General features: G+C 52.4%; 1 protein-coding gene across 1 annotated transcript; it reads left to right on the top strand.

The window, feature by feature from the left end:
• Positions 1-1,714: 1,714 nt before the first annotated feature.
• On the top strand, positions 1,715-9,811 carry MAPK1IP1L (mitogen-activated protein kinase 1 interacting protein 1 like). Its single transcript, XM_038756687.1, is given in 5 exon segments — positions 1,715-1,800; positions 6,902-6,922; positions 7,001-7,203; positions 7,205-7,637; positions 9,545-9,811. Coding segments are annotated over 4 exon segments (666 nt in total). The 5' UTR covers positions 1,715-1,800; positions 6,902-6,904; the 3' UTR covers positions 9,557-9,811.
• Positions 9,812-10,838: the final 1,027 nt, after the last annotated feature.

Below are 10,838 nucleotides of genomic sequence, written 5' to 3'. Positions count from 1 at the left end.
GAGCGTGCTTATTCCCCGCTCCTGCCCAAAAAGCCTCCTGAATTTCTCTTCCGACTCCTATCTCTGGAAACTGAGGCTGGACTGCTTTCTTCTTTAATGCCTTGCCTTTTCTTTCGTGTAAAAGAGTGAAGTAAAAGCTTTTCTGTCTGAACAAGACGGAATTTCTGTGGGATTAAAGCCTGGTAAATGCAGTGTGGTATCCCCCGGCACTTAGAACAGCGGCACATAGTAAGCGCTTAACATCATCATCATCATCAATCGTATTTATTGAGCGCTTACTATGTGCAGAGCACTGTACTAAGCGCTTGGGAAGTACAAATTGGCAACATATAGAGACAGTCCCCACCCAACGGTGGGCTCACGGTCTAGAAGGGGGAGACAGAGAACAAAACCAAACATACTAACAAAATAAAATAAATAGAATAGATATGTACAAGTAAAATAGAGTAATAAATAATGGTCACCTTGTGTGTCCCCATTGCTTAGAACAGTGCTTGGCACATAGTAAGCGCTTGAGAAATGCCATTATTATTATTTTTATTATTATTGCAGCCACCCCAGTTTTTAGAACAGTGCTCTGCACCTAGTAAGTGCTTAACAATTACCATTATAATTATAATAATAATTATTATTATTACTTGTAAGTAGGCCCAGAAGCCGTCGACGCCTCGCAGCTGAGGCGAGCGGGGCGCGCCCCCCCCGCGCCTGCGCAGTGAGGTGGAGCTGCAGGGCTGAGGGCAGCCGGTAGGGGGAGCGGGCGCCGGACCCCTCCTCGCGCCTGCGCAGTGAGGGGGTGCTGCAGGGCAGGGGGTGGCCGGTAGGGGGCGCGGGCGCCGGGCCCTTCCCCGCGCCTGCGCAGTGAGGCGGAGCTGCGGGGCAGGGGGCGGCCGATAGGGGGCGCGGCGCCGGAAGCGCGGACACTGCCCCCCTACGCCTGAGCAGTGACGGGGAGCTGAGGGGGGCCGGTAGGGGGCGCGGCGCCGAAATTTAGTACTGTATTTATTTTACTTGTCCATATTTATTATATATATTTTATTTTGTTGTATGTTTTGCTTTGTTGTCTGTCTCCCCGTCCTAGACTGTGAGCCCGCTGTTCGGTAGGGACCGTCTCTATATGTTGCCAACTTGTACTTCCCAAGCGCTTAGTACAGTGCTCTGCACACAGTAAGCACTCAATAAATACGATTGAATGAATGAATGAAGACGATTGAATGAATGAATGAATGAATGAATGAATGAATGAAGCGCGGGCATCGCCCCACGCGCCTGCGCAGTGAGGGGGAGCTGAGGGGCTGAGGGCGGCCGGTAGGGGGCACGGCTCCGGAAGCGCGGGCACCGGCCTCCGCGCCTGCGCAGTGAGGGGGAGCTGTAGGTCAGGTCAGCCGGTAGGGGGTGCGGGCGCCGGTCCCTTACCCGCGCCTGCGCAGTGAGGGGGAGCTGCGGGACTGAGGGTGGCCGGTAGGTGGCGCGGGCACCGCGCCTGCGCAGTGAGGGGGAGCTGAGGGCTGCCGGTAGGGGGCGCGGCTCCGGAAGCGCGGGCACCGCCCTCCGCGCCTGCGCAGTGAGGGGGAGCGGCGAGGCTGAGTAGGGCCGGTAGGGGGCGCGGGCGCCGGCCCCCTCCCCGCGCCTGCGCAGTGAGGACGCGCTGCGGGGGTCAAAGGGCGCGACGCCGGAAGCTGGTGCTCCGGGCGGGCCGGGCACTTCCGGTTCCGGCGCGGGGAGGGCGTCGACTGTGTGAGCGGCCGCCCGTTGCCTCCGCCCGGACTCCGGAGCCGCGGGGAACCGTCGGGGCGGCCAGAGGTGCGGGGGGGTCCGGAGGGGGTCCGGAGGGGGGGATGGGGCGGGGGTGGGAGGGAGATAGAGGCCGGGGGGGAGGGGCGGGACGCCCTTCCCTCCCCCCCCCCCCCCGACGGCGCCTCACGCTCTGCCCCCCCCACCGGCCCCGCGCGCCGGTGACGTAATCGGCCGTGACGTCACGCGCGCGCTTCCCTGCCCCGCCGGCAGGGGGCGGCGCCGCCCCCCCCACCAGCGCCATCATCATCATTCATTCATTCACTCATTCATTTATTCAGTCGCATCTATTAATAATAATCAGGGTGCCATTTATTAAGCGCTTACTACGTGCCAAGCACTGTTCTAAGCGCCGGGGAGGTTACCAGGTGATGGGGTTGTCCCACGGGGGGCTCCCAGTCTTCATCCCCATTTCACAGATGAGGTCACTGAGGCCCAGAGAAGTCAAGTGATTTGCCCAAAGTCACACAGCTGACAAGTGGCGGAGCTGGGATTTGAACTCATGACTACTGAGGCCCAGAGAATAATAATAAGAATAATAATACTAGCGATGGCATTCATTAAGCGCTTACTATGTGCAAAGCACTGTTCTAAGCGCTGGAGGGGGGTGCAAGGTGATCAGGTTGTCCCACGGGGGGCTCACGTTCTTCATCCCCATTTTCCAGATGAGGGAACTGAGGCCCAGAGAAGTGAAGTCACCCGCCCAAAGTCACCCAGCTGACAAGCAGCGGAGCCGGGATTTGAACCCACAACCTCTGACTCCAAAGCCCGGGCTCTTTCCACTGAGCCACGCTGTTTCTTACTTCGTAGTAATAATTATAATAATAATAATAATAATGGTGGTATTTGTTAAGCGCTTACTATGTGTAAAGCCCTGTTCTAAGCACTGGGGAGGTTACAAGGTAATCGGGTTGTCCCACTTGAGGCTCACAGTCTTCATCCCCATTTTCCAGATGAGGGAACTGAGGCCCAGGGAAGTGAAGTGACTTACCCAAAGTCACCCAGCTGAACGCTGGGGGGATACAAGGTGATCAGGTTGCCCCACTTGAGGCTCACAGTCTTCATCCCCATTTTCCAGATGAGGGAACCGAGGCCCAGAGAAGTGAAGTGACTTGCCCAAAGTCACCCAGCTGACAGTTGGCGGAGCCGGGATTTGAACCCACGACCTCCGACTCCCAAGCCCGGGCTCTTTCCACTGAGCCGCGCTGCTTCTAGAATCAATTCTGCTGCAGTAGAATCAGTGTTATGATGATGGTTAGCGTTGTTATTAATGTCGGCCCTCGAGCCGTATAATAACATTACCAAGAATCATTGCTATCCTTATGGTTAATTAGTATTATCATTAGGTGTCATCGAGTCATATGATAGTATTACTTAGGATCGTTGTTATCATTATCATTATTATTAGGTCCCATCGAGTCGTATAATAACATTACTGAGAATCGTTATCATTATGCTTAATTATTATTACTAGGTTTCCTCGAGTCGTATAATAACATTACTAATAATCATTATCATTACTATTATTAGGTGCCGTCGAGCCACATGATAATATTACTTAGAGTCGTTGTTATCATTATTGTTATTATTATTAGGTTCCATCGAGTCGTATAACATTACTGAGAATCGTTGTTATCATTATGCTTAAGTATCATTATTATTATTAGGTGTCCTTGAGTCATATAATGACATTACTAATAATCATTATCATTAGTATTATTAGGTGCCGTCGAGTCATATGATAACATTACTAAAAATCATTGTTATCAATTTTATTATTATTATTTTTAGGAGCCATCGAGTCGTATAATAATATTACTAAGAATCGTTGTTATTGTCATTATTAAGTGCCGTTGAGTCATATAATGTTATTAATAATCGCCATTATCGTTATTGTCATTATTATTAGGTGCCGTCGAGTCGTATAATAATATTACTAAGAATCACTGTCATTGCTACTATTAGGTGCCGTCGAGCCATATAATGATATTACTATGGATCACTGTTATCATGGCTAATTATTATTATTAGGTGCCCCCGAGTCGTATAATAATAGTACCGAGAATCGTTGTTTTCATTATTGTCATTGCTAGGTGCTGTCGAGTCGTATAATAATATCACTAAGAATCGTTATTATTATTGTTATTATCATTAGGTGCCGTTGAGTCGTATTATATATTACTAAGAATTGTTGTCATTATTATTATTAGGTGTCGTTGTGTCATATAATAATATTACTAAGAATCGCTGTCATTATGGTTAATTGTTATTATTAGGTGCCCTCGAGTCGTATAATAATAGTACCGAGAATCGTTGTTATCATTACTGTCATTATTATTAGGTGCCGTCAAGTCGTATAATAATTACTAAGAATCGTTGTTTTTATTGTTATTATTAGGTTCCGTTGAGTCGTATAATATATTACTAAGAATTATTGTTGTCATTATTATTATTATTAGGTGCCGTCGAGTCATATAATAATATTACTAAGAATCTCTGTTATCATCATGGTTAATTATTATTATTAGGTGCCCTCGTCGTATAATAATATTACCGAGAATCATTGTTATCATTATCGTCATTATCGTGTGCCGTCAAGTCGTCTAATAATATTACTAAGAATCGTTATTATTATTAGGTGCCGTTGAGTCGTATAATATGTTACTAAGAATTGCTGTCATTATTATTATTAGGTGCCGTTGTCGTAGAATATTACTAATAATCGTTGTTACCATTATCATTGTTATTATTAGGTGCCATTGAGTCATATAATATTACCGAGAATAGTTGTTATCAGAGAACCGTTGTTAAGAGAAGCAGCGTGGCTTAGTGGAAAGTGCCCAGGCTTGGGAGTCAGAGGTCGTGGGTTCTAATCTCGCCTCCGCCCCTTGTCAGCTGGGTGACTTTGGGCAAGTCACTTCACCGGGCCTCAGTTCCCTCATGCTGTGTATTGAGCGCCTTCTCCGTGCGTTTAGGTTTATTTATTGAGCGCCTGCCGAAGGCCGAGCGTGGCACAAAGCGGTTGGGAGACTCCTGTGTGCAGAGCACTGTGATGATAATAATAATAATAATAATAATAATTGTGGTATTTGAGAGAAGCAGCGTGGCTCAGTGGAAAAGAGCCAGGGCTTTGGAGTCAGAGGTCGTGGGTTCAAATTCCGGCTCCGCCACTTGTCAGCTGGGTGACTCTGGGCAAGTCACTTCACTTCTCTGGGCCTCAGTGGCCTCATCTGTAAAATGGGGATGAAGACTGGGAGCCCCCTGTGGGACAACCTGGTCACCTTGTAACCTCCCCAGCGCTTAGAACAGGGCCTTGCGCATAGTAAGCGCTTAATAAATGCCATCATTATCATTATTATTATTATTATTATTTGTGAAGCTCTGACTATGGGCGTGGCTCGGTGGAAAGAGCCCGGGCTTTGGAGTCGGAGGTCACGGGTTCAAATCCCAGCTCTGCCAATTGTCAGCTGGGTGACTTTGGGCCAGTCACTTCACTTCTCTGGGCCTCAGTTCCCTCCTCTGTCAAATGGGATGAAGACCGGGAGCCCCGCCGTGGGACAACCTGATCACCTTGTAACCTCCCCGGCGCTTAGAACAGTGCTTTGCACATAGTAAGCACTTAATAAGTGCCATCATTATTATTATTACTTGACTTCTCTGGGCCTCAGCTACCTCATCTGGAAAATGGGGATTAAAACCTTGCACCCAGGTGGGGCGGGGACTGTTTCTGACCCCGTTACCTTGCATCCACCCCGGCGCCTAGGACATAGTAAGCGCTTAGCAAACATCGGGCGCGGCGTGGCTCAGTGGAAAGAGCCCGGGCTTGGAAGTCAGGGGTCATGGGTTCTAATCCCCGCTCCGTCGCTTGTCCGCTGTGTGACTTTGGGCGAGTCACTTCACTTCTCTGGGCCTCAGTGACCTCATCTGGAAAATGGGGATGAAGACTGCCAGCCCCCCGTGGGACAACCTGATCGCCTTGTATCCCCCCCAGCGCTTAGAACAGTGCATTGTACGTAGTGAGCGCTTAACTAGAAGCGGAGAAGCAGCGTGGCTCAGTGGAAAGAGCCCGGGCTTTGGAGTCAGAGGGCATGCGTTCAAATCCCGGCTCTGCCACTTGTCAGCTGTGTGACTTTGGGCAAGTCACTTCACTTCTCTGGGCCCCAGTTCCCTCATCTGTAAAATGGGGATTAAAACTGTGAGCCCCCCATGGGACAACCTGATTACCTGGGTCATAATAATAATAATGATGATGGCATTTATTAAGCGCTTACTATGTGCCAAGCACTGTTCTAAGCGCTGGGGAGGTTACAAAGTGATCAGGTTGTCCCACGGGGGGCTCACGGTCTTAATCCCCATTTTACAGATGAGGTAACTGAGGCCCAGAGAAGTGAAGTGACTTGCCCAGAGTCACACAGCTAATTGGCGGAGCTGGGATTTGAACCCACGACCTCTGACTCCAAAGCCCGGGCTCCGCCAACTGTCAGCTGTGTGACTGGGCAAGTCATCGTTCCCTCATCTGTATAATGGGGATTAAAGACTGTGAGTCCCCCGTGGGACAACCTGATCACCTTGTAACCTCCCCAGTGCTCAGAACAGTGCTTGGCACATAGTAAGTGTTTGACAAATACCATCATCATCATCAATCGTATTTATTGAGTGCTTACTATGTGCAGAGCACTGTACTAAGCGCTTGGGAAGTACAAATTGGCAACATATAGACAGTCCCTACCCAACAGTGGGCTCACAGTCTAATTATCCCTTATTATTATTATAAGGGAGAGGGCAGAAGGGCTCCATTATTATTATTATTAATAAATGCCATCATTATTATAAGGGAGAGGGCAGAAGGGCTCCATTATTATTATTATTAACAAACGCCATCGTTATTATTATAAGGGAGAGGGCGGAGGGGCTTCACACCCGGATTCTCTCCCTCTTCCCAAGCGGGACCAGGGGGGTCCCGAGGGTCGGCGATCTCAGCTCCCGAGGCGGGCACAGTGGGCACATCCGAATCGGGAAGTCACAAAGCCGCTTCCTGCCAGGGGGGTCAACCGCCGTCCCCGGAAATGCCATCGCTGAACCTTTTCTCTCTCCCTTTTTTATTTTTCAGAAAATGTCGGATGAGTTTTCGGTAAGTCAGCCTCCGGTCCCGGGGCGGGCGGGCGGGGAGGTGGGGAGGGCGGTGCCAACGGTGCCCTGTGTCCCGCAGCTGGCGGACGCGCTCCCTGACCGGTCTCCGGCCAAGACCCCCAATGTGAGCAACAGCAAGCCGGGCCAGCCGCCGCCGCCGCCGCAGCCTCCGCCCCCGCCGCCGGGCTGGCCCGCCTCCGGGCCCTGGACGGCGCCGCCGGCCGCCCCCGGCGCCAGCGTGCCGTTCGGACCCGCCCCGACGGGCATCTACCCCTCGGTGCCGCCCGGCCCCCCCGGCGCCCTTCCCCCCGGCCTCCGGACCCTCCTGCCCCCCGCCCCCGGGCGGCCCCTACCCGAGCCCCTCGGGGCCGTACCCGGCCCCCAACGTGCCCTATCCCGACGTCCCGCGGCCGTACGGGGACCCGGCCGGCCCGCTGGGCCCCTGGGGGGCCGGGCCCTCGGGAGCCTGGGCCCCGGGCATGGGCGGCCAGTATCCCGCGCCCACCGTGCCGTTCCCGTCCGCGGGCCCGTACTCCACGCCGCCCCCGGCCCCCGGGGCCGCCCCCAGCGTGCCGTGGGGCGCCGTCCCCCCCGGGCCCTGGGGGCCCCCGTTCCCCGGGCCCTACCCCGCGCCCGCAATGTACCCCGGCTCCAGCGGGCCCTTCCAAGTGCCTCCTAGACCCGCCGGTGCCCCCTCCGTGCCCGGGGGGCCGCAAGTGAGTATTCCTGCTCCGCGGAGCCCGGGTCGGTGGGGAGCGGCGTCCCACTGGCGGAGACGTGGGCCGCCCGGGGCAACCGTGGCCGAGATCCTTGGGTTGTCCTTCTCCCTTCCCCTGGGGACCGCGTCCTTCCCTTCCTTATGGGAAGCAGAGGGGGTAGAGCACCCTCCTGGGAGTCAGAAGGCCCTGGGTTCTAATCCCTGTCTGCCGTGTGACTTCAGGCGAGTCACTTCTGTCTCATCTCATTTTATTTTGTTAATATGTTTTGTTGTCTGCCTCCCCCTTCTAGACTGTGAGCCCACTGTTGGGAAAGGGCCGTCTCTTTATGTTGCCGGCTTGTACTTCCCAAGCGCTTAGTACAGTGCTCTGCACGCAGTAAGCGCCCAATAAATACGATTGATTGATTCTGTGGGCCTCAGTTCCCTCGCGATGGGGACGTAATAATGACGATGATCACGGTCTTCGTTAAGCCCTTACTACGTACCGGGCGCTGTTCTAAGCGCCAGGGTAGATGCAGGCTGATCAGAGCCGGTCCCTGTCATCATCATCATCATCAATCGTATTGATTGAGCGCTTACTATGTGCAGAGCACTGTACTAAGCGCTTGGGAAGTACGAATTGGCAACATATAGAGACAGTCCCTACCCAACAGTGGGCTCAGTCTCCATCCCCATTTTCCGGAGGAGGAAACTGAGGCCCAGAGAAGCAAAGGGACTCGCCTAAGGTCACACAGCAGACAGACGGCGGGGCTCCATCCACCAGGCCACGCGGCTCCGCGTTATCCCCTGCCCCTCGCTCCCGGGGGGTCCGCGGGCCGAAACGCAAACCAGAGGGGGTGGGGGGAAGAGAGCCGCGTCATCATCATCATCATCATCATCAATCGTATTTATTGAGCGCTTACTATGTGCAGAGCACTGTACTAAGTGCTTGGGAAGTACAAATTGGCAACATATAGAGACAGTCCCTACCCAACAGTGGGCTCACAGTCTAAAAGGGGGAGACAGAGAACAAAACCAAACATACTAACAAAATAAAATAGAATAGAATAGATATGTACAAATAAAATAAATAAATAAATAGAGTAAAACATATGTACATATATACAGGTGCTGTGGGGAAGGGAAGGAGGTAAGATGGGGGGTGGAGAGGGGGGCGAGGGGGAGAGGAAGGAATGGAATTCATTGAGCACTTACTATGCAGTAAATAATAATAATAATCAATCAATCATATTTATTGAGCGCTTACTGTGTGCAGAGCACTGTACTAAGCGCTTGGGAAGTCCAAGTTGGCAACATCTAGAGACAGTCCCTACCCAACAGTGGGCTCACAGTCTAAAAGGGGGAGACAGAGAAGAAAACCAAACATACTAACAAAATAAAATAAATAGAATAGATATGTACAAATAAAATATATAAATAAATAGAGTAAAAAAAATAGGTACAAACATATATGCATATATACAGGTGCTGTGGGGAAGGGAAGGAGGTAAGATGGGTGGAGAGGGGGACGAGGGGGAGAGGAAGGAATGGAATTCATTGAGCACTTACTATGCAGTAAATAATAATCAATCATATTTATTGAGCGCTTACTGTGTGCAGAGCACTGTACTAAGCGCTTGGGAAGTCCAAGTTGGCAACATCTAGAGACAGTCCCTACCCAACAGCGGGCTCACAGTCTAAAAGGGGGAGACAGAGAAGAAAACCAAACATACTAACAAAATAAAATAAATAGAATAGATATGGACAAATAAAATAAATAGAGTAAAAAAAATATGTACAAACATACCTACATATATACAGGTGCTGTGGGGAAGGGAAGGAGGTAAGATGGCATCGAGGCAGAGACCCCTGGGTTTGGGGCCCCATTCCCCGCGCTTAGTACTCTTCCTTCCGTTGTCCTTGCAGCCCTACCATTGAGTTGACGGTGGACTTTGAGACGTGCCTCTTCACTTCGAGAGTTGTTTTATATATATATGTGTGTATATATATATATATATATATATATATCTGTCCTTCTCACTCTAATGTCCTCCCGGCCCCCACCCCCCCGGGGGGAACCGACCGAGAATCCTCTCACCTCGCCAAGAAGAACCCTCGCCTCTGCCACGCGGACGTCTGGTCGCGGTGCGAAGGAGAACGTAGATTTAAGCATAAACTTGAGTTTGTACCACCGGGTGCCGTTTGGTTTATTACGGGAAACGAGGGGGAAACTGAGGCCGGCCGAGGGGGGGATCGGGTGGCGGATCGCCGCGCTCCACGTCTGTCCTCCCGTCGTCCCTTCCCCTCGGGGGGGCCGGCCCGGGGGCCCGCCCCAAGTCCCCCCGCCGTCTTCGAGGAGCAGCGTGACTCGGTGGGAAGAGCCCGGGCCTGGGAGCCGGAGGTTGTGGGTTCTAATCCCGACTCCGCCGCTTGTCTGCTGCGGGACTTGGGGCAAGTCACGTCTCTGGGCCTCAGTTCCCTCATCTGTAAAATGGGGGTGAAGACCGGGAGCCCCATCAACCCTGTATGCCCCTCCCTGGTGCTGAGAGCAGTGCTTCGCACATAGTAAGCGCTTAACAAATGCCATCGTTATCACCATCTTGGCCGGCCAAGGGGCAAGCGTGATGTCGAAGCGGGGCGACGGGCTTCGCCAGCCCGAAGGCAAATGCCGCTTCTCCCATCCTCGTCCTCACCGCCTCTCCCCCTCTCTGTACGCTTAAAGGCAACCCAGCCAGTGTAGACGGAGCACCCCCGTCTTGCCCCCGGGAATCCAGGGGTCTGACCTGCTCCGTATCCTGAAAAGAAGGGCACCCTCCTCCCGACCCCAGGATCCGGTGCCGTCCACAGAACTGGTCTTTCCAGCGCTCGCCTTTCCCTGCCCTTCCACGGTGGGGTGAAGTGAATGCCAACTGCCAGGCTGGTAACATGGGGCAGCGTGTCTTTTTTCTTTTAATTCGTTTCTAAAACTCCGTGGACCCAAGTTAGGAAATGTTTCACCTCCGCAGCGGTCCGTGTCCTCTTAGCCGTCTCTCCGCCCAGTAAGTAGTCGAAGCCACGGACAGCAGCGGTCGAAATTCAGAGCGGGCAGGCTTTTCTGCCCAGCGCGCACAACCTGCCGTGTTTCAACATTTCCTCCCGGGCGCCAAGTGGAGGGTTTTCCCGGGGAAACGACTAAGGAATAACGACGGTCGGTTCCGAATTCCAGGGTTCCCAAAGGGCC

The sequence above is a fragment of the Tachyglossus aculeatus genome, chromosome 14 (genome assembly GCF_015852505.1).
Source record: "Tachyglossus aculeatus isolate mTacAcu1 chromosome 14, mTacAcu1.pri, whole genome shotgun sequence".
Classification (NCBI taxonomy): domain Eukaryota; kingdom Metazoa; phylum Chordata; class Mammalia; order Monotremata; family Tachyglossidae; genus Tachyglossus; species Tachyglossus aculeatus.
Note: the sequence above shows the minus strand (reverse complement) of the source record. Positions and strands in the feature narration are given on the sequence as shown.